Source organism: Malus domestica, chromosome 15 (assembly GCF_042453785.1).
Source record: "Malus domestica chromosome 15, GDT2T_hap1".
Lineage (NCBI taxonomy): Eukaryota > Viridiplantae > Streptophyta > Magnoliopsida > Rosales > Rosaceae > Malus > Malus domestica.
Genome location: NC_091675.1, coordinates 52,582,153 through 52,601,493, shown reverse-complemented (window position 1 = coordinate 52,601,493; position 19,341 = coordinate 52,582,153). Strand labels below are relative to the sequence as shown.

The 19,341-nt window shown below is 36.6% G+C and overlaps 1 protein-coding gene across 3 annotated transcripts; it reads right to left on the bottom strand.

Annotated features, from left to right (window-relative positions):
• Positions 1-454: 454 nt before the first annotated feature.
• Positions 455-18,300, bottom strand: LOC103425344 (separase). Of its 3 annotated transcripts, none has more exons than XM_070814237.1 (27): positions 17,575-18,300; positions 17,193-17,370; positions 17,003-17,107; positions 15,199-15,333; positions 14,640-15,094; positions 14,359-14,467; positions 13,982-14,107; positions 11,798-12,091; positions 11,520-11,636; positions 11,183-11,404; positions 10,951-11,061; positions 10,663-10,809; positions 10,185-10,550; positions 10,014-10,103; positions 9,593-9,853; positions 9,370-9,493; positions 8,420-9,244; positions 7,508-7,745; positions 6,371-6,473; positions 4,920-5,117; positions 4,424-4,479; positions 4,116-4,345; positions 3,777-4,017; positions 3,108-3,516; positions 1,790-2,065; positions 1,513-1,600; positions 455-1,326 (listed from the first exon to the last, which is right to left on the bottom strand). In XM_070814237.1, the coding sequence occupies exons 1-27, from the start codon at positions 18,213-18,215 to the stop codon at positions 815-817; spliced, it is 6,657 nt and encodes a 2,218-aa protein (XP_070670338.1). In that variant the 5' UTR covers positions 18,216-18,300; the 3' UTR covers positions 455-814. The 3 variants fall into 3 exon arrangements, with proteins under 3 accessions (XP_070670338.1, XP_070670339.1, XP_070670340.1); XM_070814238.1 differs by having other exon boundaries at positions 14,359-14,461; XM_070814239.1 differs by lacking the exons at positions 17,003-17,107; positions 17,193-17,370; positions 17,575-18,300 and having other exon boundaries at positions 15,213-15,331.
• Positions 18,301-19,341: the final 1,041 nt, after the last annotated feature.

Genomic DNA, 19,341 nt, shown 5'->3' with positions numbered 1-19,341 from the left:
TAAAGATTATGTCTACCAATAATCTTGTAAAATTCGACTTATCTAGATGAGGAGGACGATTTCGAGGGCCGACAAAAAATTGGTGTGCCGATGCCCCGATCTCAAATTCGACTTATATGAATGAAGAGCACGATTCAATATTAGTTTGAAAGCTAATTTAGACCTATTGTGTGACTTAAGGCGAAATTATCACCAGGGCCGACAAACTCGGCCGAGTTCAAGTCTGATACTTAAGAGAGAGGATATACAGCAACTCTCTCGAAAAAGAATTTCAACCTTAAAATCCAAGAACTAAAGCGCAACTCAACTCAGCGGGACTGTCTTTTGGGTCTTCCAAATCCCAAATTCAGATTCTTCTTCTTCGTTGTGAGCTTGAGAAGTCGGAATCAGAGGACGGCAGACAAATAAACTCCGTTATCAAAATCGCGAAGGTTTCCATTCAACAAAGTGGAAATAGGAAAAAATTTCTCAGCTAAACAGAAGAAATGAAAGTCATGTACAGATTTGTCATTTCCCTACCAGCGTTCTAATAGTTCAACAGCACGGCAACTGCCGATAAAACGAAAAACTATGTCCGAATTCCAGCATTTCTGAACTGTGCTATAAATGGCGCAAAAAAAGAGGCCAAAATACATGTAATCAAAGGAAATTAGTGCGTATTGACATGTATACTAGACAACATGTTTGTTGATTCTTGTTAGAACACACACCTTAAGTTTCCAGCCTATAACTGGTTGCTAAAATCGGACTTGAAACTTAAAGCCCGCGGCATTGATGAACTTGGAGGGCATGCCATTTTCCACATGATATGGTGCTACAAATCTTTTCTCCTTATGCCCGTAGGAACACCATAACATACTGGTGATGCTCCAATCAAGAAAGGAAGACTGCAAGCTTCACGAGCTTGACTTGCGAATGATCCAATCTTCGGCCTATGATCACAAGAAATCGTCATTGGATCACTTTCACAAGCTTCAGGCAATTTCTTCCTCGAGACTTTCTTCTTGGCAATACCTGGACAGCCCGTAATGCTCAATGCCTCAAATTCTTCTGCTACTTTGCATTGGGCGCAACCCTCAGAGGAACTCGATCTTTCTTTTAGCCAACCATCAAGCATGGCCTTTGCAAATCGGTTGATGTCCTTGTCCGTCACTTCCCATAAATTTCCAATAATGACAGGAGAACCAGCCAGCAGATAAGATAGTGCGGGACCGTGTGGAACATAACAACCATTCAGTGTCAGACAACCACTACTACATCCCATCAAAAGAGTAGCAGCACAATTTTCCAGACTCTGAATCTGATGCATGGGAATATAGTTCACCCCTGTACCACAAGACATACAGACAAATGTTCGGTTTGATGTTTTAAAAACTTTTTATGCCAAATAATAAAAAACCAGAATAATAAGTATACTTATAATCAAATAATCAAATAATCAAATTAAACGCAACACTTCCATGGCCGATATATATAAATGTAAATAGTAAAGTATAATATAATCAAACGTACCACTTCCATGGCCGATATATATAAAGAGGTCATGGCTTTTCAAGGCTTCTGCCAATTCTTCAGCTGGGGGTGCACATCCAGCCTTCCCCTGTGCAGGGTATTAAAATGAAAGGTTACGGAAACATATAGATTTGTGTTTATATGTATATAGATAAAATATGCCACATCCTCATGCATCTAATTCAGACTCTGGTGAGGAATGTTTCAGAATTCCCCAATTATAGAACACATACGTCTGCGATAGTTGGAAAGAGAAAAACAGAAACCAGGATATTACCTCCAAATTTTGATCTCTGAACCACTCCTCAAATTCAATTTGTGTGATACCTAGATCACCACCTGGGTTCAGGAGATAAAATGCATCCAATGGATCAATCAAAGGGAATGAAGCCTTCTGACATAAGGCATGCGATAAGCCCCCTGGTTTCTTAGTACTACTTGCAACTTTATCTTGATGGTAATTCTTCTCCAGCGTTGCAAAGATGCTCCCAATAGAAGGCATGCGATAAGCCTCCTGGTTTCTTAGTATTGGTATATTCTCCCAAGGAAGCATCTGTTAATCATCATTTAATCAGCTTATTTAAATGATGATAGGTGTATTGGAGAAATGGAAAGGTATCAGGTTTTATACAGAAAAGTGTATGCTGCTAATTGCCTATTTAGCAAAAAGAAAACCAAGAAAGTTCTCTTGAATTTCGTATACTGCCTTGTGCAAAAAAGAAAGGAGAAAAAAAAACAAGCTATTTTGTCTTGAATTGACCTTGGATTACAAAAACATGAATAATCAACTAAGAGCAGTTTCATGAGATGACACACTCACTATATGCTCCACACATACAATCATCTAGCACAAACTTTCAAGAGACAAAAAATAGCTTAGGGGTTGCCCAGGGCTAACCTTTGTTTTTTTTTGAGAAGAAACAATTTTATTAAAGAATAGTGAAAAACATAGAAGTGGATAAGAAGTCCACCAACAAATTAGAAAGGAAAATCCCAATAGGATTTGGCTACAGTAGCCAATTCTAGACCTAGCTCACTTAACTGCTGCTAACAAATCCCACAATATTTGAGATAGAGAGCAATTATTAAACTCTTTAGTAACCGAAGCCCAAAAAGATGCCCAATATTTTACTCTCCCCCAAAGTACTTCTGCCCCCACTCCAGTATAGTCTTCAAAAATCCTTCTGTTGCGTTCCAGCCATATATTCCAAAAAATTGCCGATACCAGGCAACCCCACAAAACTTTGGATTTTTTCCCTTTTCCAAGTGCCTTAAAATGACTAACAAGTTAACGACAATTAGACCAAAATGGTTGATGACCATCTAGAGTTATGTAGGAAATCGAGGGAAAGACTAGGATAATCATAATATATAATGAATTATATTGATCAAAATGGTTGACAACTCTTTTTATACTAAGTAATTTCTTGGTATTCCGACACCCCTTTATTTCATTATAGAAAACTACAGAATTTGTTGACCATCCATGCTTTGCTCAATTTAGAAGATAATATTCAGAGAAGAAAAACATTTGGCTCATAACTTTGCAAGAAACCTCTCTAAATAAGTAGAAAACAGAGAAACCAAGCACATACCTGCACCTCGAAGTCCAGCACTAGAATGATGGGCTCTCTATTTACAGTATCTAGCCCTTCAAGCTCATTCACTGCTCCCTGTATTAGTTGGAAAGCCAACTCAGATAGTTTCTGATAACCATTAGATTCATTAGTTGACGCCAACCACTTATTTTCCTCGGAACATCCAGCTTTACCAATATAGCAACCTTTCTTGAAACAAAGCTGTGAAACATATGCGCCTCCACCTTCAAAGGCATATTTGGAACCCCCAAGAATGACTTTCAGAAGACTCTCATCTATGTCCATTTTGCACTTAGATTTCAAATCCCGCGCCAGCTTCTTATGTACCAAGTCCAGCTGCTTGCAGTTTGACGATTCTCCCAGAAGCAAATATTTCCAAGGACCAAACCATAAATCTTCTAAGTTCCTGGTGCATGAAGACATAACACCATGAGCGCCAAGTGATAGTTCTCCAAATTGTCTAATGTTAAAACATTAAACAAAGTACAGAATTTCGTTTTCATAAAAATTCTACTGCCATTAACAGAATATATAGATTGAAAACCCAAATCTAAACTCATTATCTCAACAAAATCCAATAAAAATAAAATAGGTTGGTGGACATTCACGAGTCGCACAATTAAGCCCACGAAAGTTTGCATACAAAGAGAGGAAAGAGAAACCTACTTCAACAATTTACAGAGGCGACGATCAAGCTTATTTCTCCACATCCACCATAACGCCCTATTCTCTTTTGTATCTTCTTCTTCTTCGATTGAAGATGACAAATAACTCTCCTCCAATATCATTCTAAATTCTGGAGCTACCCTATCAACCACAGTGGAACCCCATGGGCAGCACCAACGCTTTCCAACCTTTCCGTCAGAAACACTAACAGAACCAGAACTTGTATCATCGGAGGAATCTCCTGAGTAAATTTAACATAAACAAATTACTGCAAGTGTTAATCAGTGCAAGACATGCTACGAACTTCTGAATTCATGCCTACCTACATTAAAAAATTACCTTCTAATACTGAATCCACAGGTAGAAGCATAACAATAGGTTGACTCTTCAAGTTCAAGCGTGATACAAGAATCCATGCATGAACACAAGTATGAAAGGACAACAGCTCCTGTAGGAAACTAGCATAAGGGCTTCCGAGCAAACTTATACAGATAATTGTTGTGCAAGGAAGGCCGGCAAAAAACAGTGTTACAAATCCTTCAAGTTCTTGAATAGACTCAGGTGCAAGCCTGCATCAGATACGAACAAATCGTGTTAGAATGGTTCAATGACAGACACCACCAATTTTGTAACGTGACAAACACAACCTGAGTAAATTCTTTTTTTCTGATCCCAAACAAGTTGAGCCAGGAACATGTGAACCCTGAAAATAAGGATTTTTAACAACATTAACTTATTAGTATGTGTTAAATAAAGGAATTAAACATTGGGTTTGCTATGCAAATACAACAATCTGGAATGCTAATTAGCAGAACACAATATGAAGATTAGAGAGCCATAAAAGCAAATTCCAACATGCATTCACAGCAGTAGGGAGGTAATGTCCAAATGATGGTTCATTTCAGTACTAAACAAGATATCCAAGTGGTGACAAAACTTGTTCATAATTACCCAAGAACAGAACGATGAGCGTGCAACCAGAAAATATACCATTTGCATTTATCTTGGGAGCTAAGACATTCAAGTAATTGATGTAAGCCCCCAAGTTTAAAATCTCTCATATAGATTTATTAGTATGTATGTAGCTTGATTATTGCTTACATAGATAGACTAAATAAACAGAATCAAAGTGTGTAAACATACCTCAGTGTTTACAAGGTGCTGAACATTACATATCCCAGATATATTTGTGAAAAATTGGCAACTAAGATGAGTGCCAAGTGAAGCTTGATGGAAATAAGAAGCCCAATGGTTTTCGCGGAGAGTTTTAGAAGAAGATGACAAAGAAAAAAGATCACTTGAGGTAGAAAGCACAAATATAGCGGCAAGCAATCTGGAAACCTGTTTAGCACCAAAAGTCAATCATCTTGAATAATGACAACATTATGGAAACCAAATAAAAGCAAAACGACAAAAAATATAGGAAGACACTTGGATTTGTAATAGAAGAAACTCAAATCCATAACATCCAAATTAAATGCGGTTATTATTTAAGTTTTTCACAGATAAGGAACTAAACCCAAGAACTAAAACTCTAAACAAAATAAGTCAGCTACCATTACAACGCCGTGATCATCCACCTGTATTCAAATTTTAACAAAACAAAACAACACAAGTGAACTTAAATGATGTGGCAGTGACAATAAAAAACAATCTGAGCTCTTCTGTCATGTTTACAGAATCCAATAAATACAACTGAACTTACTCATAAAGCCATAGGAAATATTTTAAATGAAGGAAAGCATACCACAAGATCCTCTTAAATCTATATATTCTGTAACAAACACAGTATAGTATGAACCTAGGACAGATCAATCTTTCAAAGGCTCCATAGCATTCCTCTACAAACCGTCGACCATAGCATTCCTCTACAAACCGTCGACCAACTTTTTGGACTGCATGACTCAATGTAGTAATACAATCCCATCATAAAATGGACCTCCCTTTTAAAAAACATGGAACGCAATGGATTGCAAGTTCAAAATAATTCCTGTAGAAATTATGGTTAACAGGATGTTCCAGATTACTTTTTAGGCATTTGAGTCACCATCCACCATTTGTAAATAGACTACATGCAGGACCAGAGGTTTGAATTCAAAGCCAAAAAAACTCAACTGGCCAAAATGCAAAGAAGCCACAGTTCAGGCTAAAGTTACTTAAAGCACTAAATGTTACAGAAGCAGCCAAGAAATTGTTTTCCTATTCAATACATAAACATCCCCAACTATGTTAGACTATGCAATCCAATTTGACAAGAGCTGACCCTGTAACATTAAAATAAAACCAGGGTTACTTTCCGCCAAGTACGACAATGTTGCAACATGCCTTTCAAAAGAAGCTAGCTTTACTTGAGCTTAAAAAAATGATTTATTTTTTCTTTTGGAAAAAAAGGAGTCACAAAACAAAAGAGATATAGTAGTTCATAAAGACAAAGGCACAGGATTTGCTCCTTACTATCATAGTGTGATGTATGCACTTAACATCAAAATAAAGTCCATTAACAACTCACAAACACATGGAGTATGATATATCAATGAAAACACTACAGCCAATGCAATGAAAGGACTATGAAAGAATATAAAGGTAGATTTGACCTTCTGGAAAAGTACAGGAACGTCGCGGCAGAGAACAAAAGCTAGCATCAACCAAGACACTAGTTTTGGTAGCTGAATATGAGGCAGATCAGAGCACATACTCCTGGTGAAAGAAAATCAAGAGAGAGTAAAACAGTTAGCACTATTACAAATCTGAACAATGCACTCATGTTAACATTTGCATCTGTCATTAGGTATTTGCCTTGGAATTGAAAATTCTTCTTAGGTCTTTACATTGGCATCCATTTGTTAGTTAAAGCCAATATTCAACTGTAAAGGCAAAAAAAAAATTCAAAGCTAGCTTTTAGGACAATTTTCCAGTGCTAAAGCATCATATAAGAAACAAACAATATGCTCAACATGATTGCTCTTTTGCTAAATTATCAATCGTTTACAGATATCACAGTAGCACAAAGTGAATTTAGACAAATGATACTAATTCTGGAAAACCTAAAATTCTTATTAGACGAACATATACACATGGCTTTGTTTCTAATAGCATTTGGGCCAGTTAAGAGAAGCAACCAAACAAGTTTTGTTCTTCAATTAGGCAAAATGAGGATGCCATCCTTAGCCACCCTGATTCTTTAAGTAAAATTTATATCAAAGCTACTGGGACACATTTTCAGCTGGCAACTCGGGATTTTCTATTACTTTTTTAGAAAAAGGGCTTTTGTGTTCCAAATATGCCTTTCTTCTACTAGTAAAACTGAAATGTGACTGTTTAGCTCCAAACTTAAAGCAACGGATTATCATTCCAAATTATTAACTCCTTTTAAATTTTAGAGAGAGGGAGAGAAAAAAAAACTTGTGTGAAATTCTCTCTCACCGTCTCTGAAAAGGTTTTCTTGCAGGTCAAGGGCACTTCCAGCAGATTTATTTTCTCTGAAAGTGACACAATTTCAATTTTTAAACTTTTTCGACATTGTTTGCTGCAATTGCATGTACCCATAAGAGCATGGGTAAACTGTATAAATCCATTGCAGCTTATCCCAAAAAGAAAAATAAAATTGAAGGCATTACTCATCTCTTTTATACTAAGAAGGAAGTGGCCGGTGATACTCCTGATTCTAAATTAAGGCATTTTTATGCAATAAGCATGCATAGACATACATAAGAACTTACTATTAAGATTACCTGGTTTCCTTAGAACAGTAACTCTTCAAAGACGACCAACTTATGTTCAACAGTACTTCTGCCCGTTCAACACAGAACACATCCCCGGGGATCTCCTTTCCCATTAAATCAAGCAAGGAAGTCAATGGAACAGTTGAGGTAATAGGACAAAATGGGTTTCGGCTGACCAAGACTGATACAGTTTGCACTATAATTTCATGTGTCTCATGAGTTTGACCACGACTGTCCAAGCATTTTCCTGAAAAATGCTAAATTTAATCAATAAATATTTTACGGCAACAAAAAAGTTTTAAAGCAAAACACATAACAAAGTTCCATGTCCATTGGATCTCATGCTTTAGCCATAACTTGCAAAACAAAATGCAAGAACACAACTATGTATGGAAATCATGACACGTTTGGCAATTCAAAAGCAAAAAACTATAGTGCTAAGAAAATTGTTAATAATACTAATGATAGCATTAAATATGATAGGACAATTTTATGCAGATGAATCCACTCTTAAAAGTCTCTGAACGCACTCTTAAAAGTCTCTGAACGCACTCTTAAAACGCACACAATAAGCATTGTCCATCCTTTTTCCAATAAGCATGACCACCACCATCAACACCTCGGCCCACACTACTCGTGCTGGCACCATGCTCAGCCTCATCAGCGCTGGCCTTACCGAAGGGCAACACACATGAGCTGGCAGTGGTGAAATGAGGCAAGAGCCATGACTTGAATCTCTATCAAATTTTTAAATAATTTTCCTTTCGGGTAAAATAGTAACAAAATTTTCATTAAAAGATGGGTGAAATGAGAAATTATTACAGTGCAAACAGAAGTTCATTCAATAGACAATGCATCAACTTTATGAACATGCATGCAGATATAGAAAGTAAGAGATTATAACGTAGAGCTGCCCCCTACCTAATCCTGTGAGAAGCCTGAGCAATAAACGCCGGCGGACAAACTCCCATTTTAAATGTACTAAGTCTTTCACTAACCCAGATTTCATAACTTCCACAGGAAGACACTGCCAACACCTCATTTGGTTGCAAATGCAAGTTACATTGCACCCAAAAGCAACCTCACAGCTTTTTAAATCCAATAGAAATTCCCTCTTGCTAAAAGTATCAGGGCTATCGCACTCACTTTTTCCTTGCAGAAGTTTTGAAGGACCAAGTTGGACGATGCCATTTCCACTTATGCTTTGGTTCTGAGAAGATTGATATCTAGACCGAGTTACCCTCAAATTGTGCTCAGGTACTGAAACCTGATTCTTCACGACCAGTTTTGGTGCATTTTTGGTCTTTTTACATTTTTTAGCATCCATCTTGCTTTTCAGGCCCTCCTTAGTGGTTTTTCTATTATCATGCTGTTTTTCTTCAGAAACAGTATATATACTGCTAGCACAATATCCAACGTCTTTAAGACTAGCTTTTCCAGGCATTGTCCATTCGACACACTCTTCTTCTGGACAACTAACAGAATTTTTCCACTCAGAAAGATTTAGTATGGCAATGGCTGATTTGTACAGGTTTTCAGCATGCGACAACTTATCTGACGATGTACTTCTTGTATTTTCAAAAATGCTTTGATATAAATCGCCAAGATTCTGATTAACAGTTGCTTCCAGCAACAATCTGCATTTCATGCAAGAGAGATCTGTGCTGCAAGCCCCAAAATATTGCTTGGCACTTTGCAGTTCCTTTTCCGCCAAATCCCAAAGTTGCTGCTTGTGGTAAAGCTTTCCTAAAGACATTCACAATTTAACAGTGAATTAGCAAGTTATTACAATCCGCTTCTTTTGAAACCAGGGGCGAATGAAGAAATAATTGTGAGACAACGGACAAGAAATAAGAGAGTTGTTGTTATACCCAAGACAGTAGAAAAAACAATTGTAAATAGTGGCAAGCTCTGTGAGCAGGAAAAAGCTTTTCCAAATTGTAAAAAACCTTCGGCCTCAGCTCCTTTACCAATTATTTCGAGGATAACCCCTACCTGCAGGTTATATGGGAGATCCAAATTCAAATCCAATCTTAGTAAAAGATAGGTCCAGACTTGAACTTTGACAAGATTGACAGAAAGAGGAAGAAAAACCTGAAGAGTGCTCTCAAGATAACATTGAAGTGCATTCCATGGACTCAGATAATAGCTTTCCAGGTCACATGAACTAGTATCAAAAAGCCAAACTTCACTAGCAACTGATCTTTGCATATGCATATCATGAATGCTATATGTTAACTCCTGACAGATACCCCCTTCATTGTACTTTTTGGGCTGTCGCTCAGAAGAGAACATAAATTTCCCTCCAAATAGTTTAGCACGTAAGTTGTGAGCTTCTTTTGCATATGAGAGAGCCTACAGAGTATTAAGAAATATGAATACAAAATCATCATGCAGGAATCCCCTTGTTTAAACCAAGAAAGCATCTCAATATCTAGTAATTAACAGTGCAAAATACTTTGTTAGCATTTAATAAACCAAAATAAATCAAGTTAAATAAACCAATGCAGACTACCTCAATTAACCGTCCATTTGAAACAAGTCTTTCCGATAAATCATAGTAGAGATATCCAGCTATGTAAGCAGACCAAGTCGATACAGGAGCCTATAAGAAGAGTACCAAAATGTATTTATTTTGTGTCATTAAGGCATAAGAGTTCATGATGGCAACTTGAGAGAAACTGACCTGTGATATAAGTTCAAAAGCAGCTTCCTTAACTTCATCAATTGTGATATCTGATCGAAACAAATTTTGATGATTCCATGGGCCCCGAGAAAAGTTTGGAAACAGAAATGAGAAACTATGTTGGAACACTAATAGTAATGGTGTGGAATCTTTTAGAGAATCTATCCAAAAAGCATACTTTGAAAGTTCACCACAATGATCTGATAAGTTCATAATGAATGTCTCATTTACAGGTGAGGCACAAAGGGCATGGCTAATCCTCCTACATTCCCAAAATCTGGCCACGCACTTCTCTAATGGGACATTCCTCCATTTAAATAATCTAATCATAAGCTTATGTATATCATTGTGAAAGTCCATGCAACCCTGAAGATCATGAAGAAACAAAAGCATTGTCATTGTTAAGAATAAAATCATGTCCTAAAGAAATAATATTTTCAGGTGGATCCTACGGCACCAACAACATCAAAGGACAAACCTTGGCGGATAACAAATCAATGACATTGTAAAGTAGCAACATAGTATTTTCAGACAACATGGAGCACTTGTCAGCCGGAGAGCAATTAGCAGGAGTAGAAATGCCCAACCATAGATTAATGGCAGCACTGATATCTTCAAGCACTCGCTGCTCATGAGTCATAACAAACACAAATCAAATAGCTGGAAATGTTGTAAATTCAATGACACTTAAGCATATATAAACAGCATATAAAGCTTTTTAGCAGTAATTACTCAATCTTAGGAAATAACTTTCGTGATTTCACACCTTTGAGTTGGGTTCAGCTTCCTGGGTAGAAAGTGCACGTAAGCAATATGCCACAGCTAATTGATGGCAAGGAGAAATTTCATGGGTACAGGTTTCATCATAAATCTCACTCTGATACAGTAGCTTATTCATATCAGCCAGAAACCCAAAAATCAAAGGGTTACCCGCTAAAGGCAAGTCATTAAGATTCGGAAAAACAACAAAAAATAAACTAAAATCTAAATTGACTTACAAGTAAACATATTGCATCTGATAAACACTGAATACAGTCCTTCAGACCTTTGCTTCCAGAAAGCCTTAATGCCCTTCCCTTTTTCAACAAAATTCTTGATTTTTGTAACCAACTATTTGGTGTGACATACACATCTTTCAGCAGGAAATCTATAATTTTCATTTGCATTTTCTGACAAAACTTAGGGTTCACAGCAGTCATTCCCTCATAAGCAAGAAGTTCCTGATATTTCAAGATAGAAATGTAGACGTGAGAAAAGTTAGTACAAGTGCGACCTAAAGTCTAGGGAAATATATTTAATGAACTCCAACTGAAAAGAAATACAAAATGTTCTAACCTGTTCCAAAACGATTTCGTTTATCTTCTTTGGGACTTTCTTATAAGACAATAACAAACTGTATAAGGTTGGAGCATCATCTTCAACATTCACATCCTTGTAACGTTTACATTCCATCTAGATATGGCATAATAAAAGTAAGATACCAGATACAGCATATTAAGTGAACACAATACATAATTATAAGATGATTAGAATGAGATTTTGTGTTGACATTTGATGATTAGACGATGTTAAGAAAACACAATACGAAAAGTAAAGGAAATTCCAGATGATACCTTAACCCACTGCTTCACCACAGCCAGAGGACCTGGCAGCCTCCCAAACAAGTTTGCAGCAATGGACCAATTTTCAAGGCTCTCTAATAAAGTTCTTTTCGCATCATAACTCTGCAATTCATTAAGAACGTCCAAAAGAAAAGCACTTCTCGTACAGCACTCATTATAGAAATCTAAAATGGCATCTTCTGACAGATCAACCTCGGACGCCCTTTGTTTGTGTACAAACATCTCACAAAGATGTATAACACGAGTCCATGATGCCTTACAACATAAGTTCAATGCCTGTGATGCCTGCAAAGGTACTTTACAAAGTCAAGCAAAAGAAAGGCCTCAACAAGGAATTCTAAAGTACAAAAATGCTTTTGGTATAAAGTGGTTTTATCTTTTCATAGGAAACTAGATTTCATTAAAAGAATAGAGAAATTATAGTAGACGACATATACACTAAGCTTAAATAATTAAAAACCTGCCTCCACCAATAAACGATCCACATACAACTACAAAATCCAACAGCAATTCACAGAACAATCAAACAGCTACATCCCTATCCAATAAGATTGAAAAAGAGTATCTATCCTGTACAAAGTGACAACATGAACAAAAAGAAACATTAAAAAACAACAGAAAATTTCCTTGAATTTGGTTAAATTAGGACAGGAGTGAAACATATTTAAACAGAGCAGGAGCCTGGATTGTCTATAAGGGTCATGGCTAACTTCTAAAGATAAAAGGTTCAGTTAATAAGAAATAAAGCAGTGCCTTGTCTGGAACTCTATCCAGTTCAAATGAAAGTACAGATGCACATATTCATCTAGAAGCTTAAAATATAGCACAAAGCGATCCTATTCTTAAGGTCTACCGCATCTTGTATGGGTATTAAATCCATCTAGCATCGAACTTTCAAAAAGGGTATAGAGAAAAATTGCTCACTTTTCGTTATTACCTTATCAACTGCTTTTGAGTTATACCAAAGTGGCTACACTATATCATCCCCTTTAAGAACCACTCATTTTTTAAGTTATTCAGTCTGACTGTATAACATGCCAAACCGTCTGACAAGATATCGTTTTCCCTTTTTCAGCCACAATGTGTGTTATGTACCCACACACACAAATATATACATGCCATTGTTTTATTTGAGGGGCTTTTCATCCTTGCAAAAAATGAACTTTGGTTGGAGAACTAAAGATAAACGTTTTGGATCTATCAAACTACAATGAGGAGTGGGGACAACAAAGCTTCCCTCAAATGGTCTTATTTGAGGGATATACATACGTGAAACACATTGAACAGGGAGCAGTTTAATACATTGACAACAGAGCAAACATCTTTAGATACTTGAGGTAAAACATTTGCATGACAATACAGCTATGGTGCTACCCAAATTGAGCAGTGTAATATATGTATCTAACTCTAAAGGATTATCATGGCTCTTTACACATATAAACAAATACAGAGGTGCCCCTCAAATATTCGATAGTATTTAAATATTAAGCCCATAGTTCCAGCATTTCTGCATATAGACAACATAAATAAATGTGTCAATTTCCAGACATATTCTTTTTCTTGATACATGGTGTTTTTGGATAAAGAAATTGAGAGAAAAAAAATACAGAGAACTTCTTTCATTTGAACACTAAAATTTGGAGCGGAATGGAGACAAAAGATGAGAGGTTTGCAAAGAAAATGAAATTTGTGTTGTGCTTGATTTTTGAAAAAAAATCCTGAATTAAACATTTCTTTCTGTCTTTCTTCTGCCTATCCAAACAAGAATAAGAGAAAGGAAATACCCCCTCTTCCCTCTCGAATCTACTACCTATAAATTTTAATAACTAAACACAATGTAAACAAAAAAAATACCAAATCTATCTAATATGGACCTCAAACCAAGCCTTGGGAATCATCTTTGGAACTTAAAACAAAATAGTTCTGATGAAATGTAGAGCAAACTAAATTACTAAAGCTAATTGTATAAAATGGTTATTAAGAGAAAAAGAAACTTCAAACAAGATATGGTTCAATGTTTAGAATGGATGCATGGCAAGAATTTATTCAAACCATAAAAGCACTTACAGAGCCAAGTACAATAAAGATAACAACATTACTTCAGACTGAAAATGATGCTTCTCATACTACACCATAAGCCATCCAGTCATAAATATTCATTCTGTAAAAGAATACCTCTTTTAGCTCCTTGTTCCTGTACAAATGTACCCCGGTATTGTACAGAGAGACATATAGATGCTTTAGACCATGAGGTTGAATCCAAGCACTGGTGATGACATTTTCAAGTATTTGTACACTCTTCTGAAATAAGAAAAAGGCAAGCCAATTACCTAGTTTGCACTGATGACCCAAAATTATTAAAAAAAATTTGCATTTATTATATTTATTAACGACGAAAAACAATGAAAAAACTTATTTTTTTAAACACATATCGAATTAATAGTAATGAAAATAAAGATTGTGCTGTACAAGAGTCATAAGAAATAAACATTTCACTAATGAGAAAACAAATAACTGGGACCATTTCAGCATTATATCATAAGAATGACAACCTGAATGTTCAGCTTTGTTATGATGGAGAGGGTAAAAGCAGCCAGAGCAACATCAAGGGTGCTGTTTCCATCAAATCCATCTCTATCCACCTCATATGTACATCTGTACCTGGGCACAAGCATATGTCAGATAAATCTTGCAACATCAACTGACTATAATCTTGTAAGACGGTAGTTAGGGAAAAGACTGAAGAAATTGTGGATCAATAAGACCAAGCAACTTCAGTCACGTGTTCATAGAACTCAAAGAAACGAAACACTGAACCTTATCCTTGACTCACATTTTAAGAGAAAGAAAAACGTCACAAAACTGATGGAATGCACCCTGGATATGGCACACTTCAGTAGAAACAGAAGCAGCTTCATTATTAGTAATAATCTGTTTCCTTCCTGAATTTACAAACTCTGTAAGCGGCTGGCATAAGAATTTCAATGCATTAAAATAACACAGAAGATAGTTCTTTCTATCCTTCTGCATTTGATTCAATGAGTCCCCACTGTCCGAACTCAATTGCGAATTGGATAACAAAGAGTCGTCATTGCAGCCAATTTGGAAATAACTTCTCAATGAACCAAGCAAACCGGACAAGCGATTCCCTGTGTCCCCATCATCAAGCAAAACTCTAATTGCACCTTCAAAGGATTGAAAATGACCAACTTTTGACTTCATACTACGATCAACAAAGTGCAATCCAGTGGCATAAACCCTCAGAATTAACTGAAAAGGTGTTCCAGCCTGCACAAAAAGGTAGTATTTTAATTACAAAATACAAATGCAAACACTGCCAATGAGTGCCAGTTTAGTGAAATTTATATGAGCAAACTACATAAATAAGATACCTGATGGAAATCACCTGCTAACTTATTTAAATGAGATCCAATAATACCGCAAAGGTTTGTGTTTGTAGTTTGACATTTTTTGGCACAATAAGCAATAAGTTCAACAAACTCTTTTCCTGAATTTTCCACTTCAGCCTGCCAAAGTTTACAGAAATGTAATCACTCTGACTAATTCAAGTTATAAATCCGTAAGCAATTATCTCCAAACAGTTCATATGCAGATAGCACCACCTCCAAAAGTAAAGAAATTGTATATAAGGTTCAAGGCAACACTTGTTTATGAGGTACAATTCAAATAAATAAAAAGTTGCCATCAAGATGTAACTCGGTAAAAAGGGAAAGTACTAAAAGTCTACGCATATGAATTGGTAATCAACTGTATGTTGCAGCATAATTCTCATAAGGAAGACAATAAAAAGTACTTAGTCCAAAAAAAATTGATGAAAATGTATAATAAACAAGTGGAAAATCTAACTTAAGTTCTCCTCCACTCAAGAACTTTAGTTAGAGACCCTGTCATATAATTTCTTCACCAAAATTAAGGTCCAAAGAGAGCATGTTGTGTTCATATATTAAGGGATAGTAACAAATTAAAACATACATTGCATGAGACTTTTAGTATACTAAAAATATGAAATAATTCAGATTAAATACCACAGAGACTAGTCCAAGGTTTTACAAGGGTGGTGCTATCCAACACCCCTTTTTACCTTTCCCACACTCCTCTCAATTTCAGGCCGTCAAATTGAATGAATTGGAGAGGATCAAAGGACAGAAATTAACAGAGGGTGTGTGGAAAGTAAAAAATGGTGCATGGATGGCACCACCCTTTTACAAAGGACCTATATGCTACTAATTAGAATGATTTTTTAATTAGGATATTCTCATGTACGTTCACTTCTACCGAAAATTTGATACTTGTTTATTTTAAGGAAAACTAATGAAAAGGGCTTGAAAACTTTGAGTTTTAACGATAAGGACAAAATAAAGGGTAAAATGAATAGTATCAAGATTGACTTTTTAGTGTAAAAATGTGATTTTTTGTTAAAGTGATCAGTACCGAGAGCTTTTCGTTAAAGTTCCCTTTATTTTATGATCAAATAACAATTTTTTTAATAAATATTAACTAAACTGTTACATTATTTGCAGAAACAACAATTAATATAAAAGTCAATTCAGTTAGACATATAATATTCTTTTCTCTATTTTTTTGTCAAAGAGTCAAATAATATTTGTGGTCTTCAATAATCACTGTGATATTTTTCCCTTTTCATTTCCCTCAGATGAAAGTGAAGCGGAAAACCTGCCCTAAATTAATTCTCTAACTATACCATTGTAAGACGATTGTTGACCCAAAAGAATAATACAATTAAGAAAACAATTATGATGTGTCTTAAAAAAAACAAAGGCAATCAAATCGGAGGTCTAAATCATACCAAGTAGATACAACGAAAAAAAAATGTAACAAATAAAAAATCTGCATGATCTGATGTCTAATTCCCAAGCCATCATACATTTTCAAAAGGGCCAAAGTACTTTGAACCCAGAAGATATGGAAACCTTTCTTTAGCTTAGTTATTATATGGTATCCCAAGGTTCAAGAATACAAATAAAAGCATGTGATCATATTTCTGCCATTTAGTTGAAATATAGGTCAAAATGTCTAATACAAACTGGCTCAGCCTTCAAGCGAATATCTGGAAACTAAACATTGACATGGGCACTGACGATTTATGAGCATAGACATCTTGGTCAAATCACATTCCTCAATCCTAAAATACACATTTAAAACCATCTGCATTACCTTACATTCGTGGACAAGGGAGTCCAACAAGCAAAATAAGATGCGAGTGAGTGTGAATGTATCCTCTTGAAACAAGAATAAAGATGAACATATCGTACGGGCAAACTGTATGAACAAAAGAAAAGGACTGATTAGATACGTGCATCAAATTTTTTATACAATCCTTACTATAGAATCAAACATAGGCTACCTTGACCATTGTGTCTTTCATTGGCGACTTAGCATACTCAGTCATGGTTAAAATGCAGAACTTTTGCACAAGATCCCCATTGAACACCGATAGCTCCCCAACTAAAAATTGAGTACACCTACTCAGATAGGCAACCAGATTCCTGTGCAACTTCTCACATGTGCTTGCATCTAATACCCTAAGACATTTCATATCAGGTACACCAATCAGTAAACTACTGATCATTGCTGTAAAATCACAAATAATGTTAAGTGCTCAAAATGCCAGTGAAACTGTGCCTGCTTCAGATAAGTTCAGGGTTCTGCTTTTCAAGTTGAAACATTTGATCCAAAATACTAACAGCAATATTCTACGGAAAGCGAAAATCGGATGATTCACTTACCGGAACCACGGCATGACCTCCTCAGCCAAACAAAGCACCCGCTCAAACACCTCACTGTCCTTACTCTGACTCATGGCCGCACATTTCACAAGCGTCACCACAATTTCACCCACCAAAGACCCAAAATCTTTATCTCCGCCCCCCTTCTCCACATCCGGCACAAATCTCCGACACGATTTCACCGATTTCTTCGACCCACATTCAATCGCCTTAAGGCTCTCCAAAACCCTAAACCCCTCACTTTCCGCATCCTTGTACCGCCCACATGCCACAAGGCAACTCACCATCCTCACCCTCGGGTAGTGAAACGAGTGCGGCGAAGCGGACAACACAGAGGACACGGCGGCCAGGCAGTCGAGGCAGAGCCGGTAAATATCGAAGAGTTCGAGGGCAAATTTGTCATCTAACTTTGAGGGGTCGGCGAGGCGTTTGGGGAGAAGGGATAGCGTGCGGTTGAGGAAGGGGAGGAATTTCTTGGCGAGCGAGCGGAGGAGGGTTTGGTGGTCTTGGGATTTGGTTGATTTTTTGGTTTTTTTGGGGTTCTGGAGTTCGGTGAACGGCTGAAGATAGGCGGCGACGAGGGGATGAAGGCCGGCGGTGTTGGCGGCTTCAAGTTTTGAAATGATGGCGGTCTCCTCCATGGCCGGTGGAGAAAGAGAGAGTGAAATGTCTGGTTTTTTCTTTCCTAGGGGCCTAGGGCGCGCCAAGACATCCCCTTTCGAGCTCATTTAAAAATATAAAAAAATTGAGGTGTAATTCACTTTATTTTTTAAAATATTAGAAAAATTGAGCTGTAATTCCTAATTTACTTTTTCAAGTTTCGCCAAAATCGTTTTACATGTATTTATTTATTTATAAGTTTTATATATGAACTTAAATTTTTTTGTCACTTTTATACTTGCGTTAATCTAGTCTTCTGTTAACTGATAATGTGGTAATATCTTGGCCCATTAATTCTCAAGTATCGTAAAATTCGCAATTTTCTACCTTTAGTTATTTTCATCTCATTTTCATACATAAAATTACATTTTGATTCCAAATCCATATTTCCATTAATCGACATCAGAAGCTCCGTTAAACCGTGACATTTCAATTGGCTGGACAATGTAGAAACATAGTACTGTAGGCCCTGCAATGCGTACAAGATGGTTCAAGTTGATTTTGAAATAAGTTCCCGCCAAATTAAAAATTTTCAAAAACACAAAAAAGTTTGACTTTTTTATTTTTTTTATTGTTACTTTGCAAAAAAATAAAAAATCCGCATGGAGCCATAATGTCATGTTTTTTGACAGTCATCGTGACATCTAAGAGCAGCTCCACCTCATTGGGGTAGGTCGGCTCAAAGCCTAAAAAATAGGTCAGCCTGCACAAAAAATGGTCCAACCAAGCCTATAGGTTGGCACCCAACCCAAGCCAATCCATAGCTTGGCCCAAAACGGTGCAGAGCAATGTGTGTGGACTATGTGAGATCACGCTGGCGTCAGCATGACATCACACCCCCATTACATTTTTTTTGCATCAGACTTGCGCGCGTTCTAGACCAAAAAAACGGTAGGGCTCGCCATTGCAACGCACTAATTGTACTGGGTGAGTGGCCATGTGGCTCATTATAAGCTATTGAATTTTCAATTTCTAGTTTTCTGGACTGCTGGATTTCCAACGGTAAAAAAATTTTGAATTTCAAATCCAATAGCTAATGACGTGATACGTTATGGGCCTTCCGATTCGAGATCAACAATCCACGATTATCGCCCAAAAATGAAAAAA

Bases quoted from the DNA above. Each gene is read 5' to 3' on its own strand.
- LOC103425344 (XM_070814237.1), bottom strand. From the start codon at position 18,215: ATGGAGGAGACCGCCATCATTTCAAAACTTGAAGCCGCCAACACCGCC. The intron at 15,334-17,002 runs GTAATGCAGATG...AAACTTTGGCAG, and splicing joins CCCTTGTCCACGAATGTAAG to GCTGAAGTGGAAAATTCAGG. The intron at 11,405-11,519 runs GTTAGAACATTT...TTGAAATATCAG, and splicing joins ACGAAATCGTTTTGGAACAG to GAACTTCTTGCTTATGAGGG.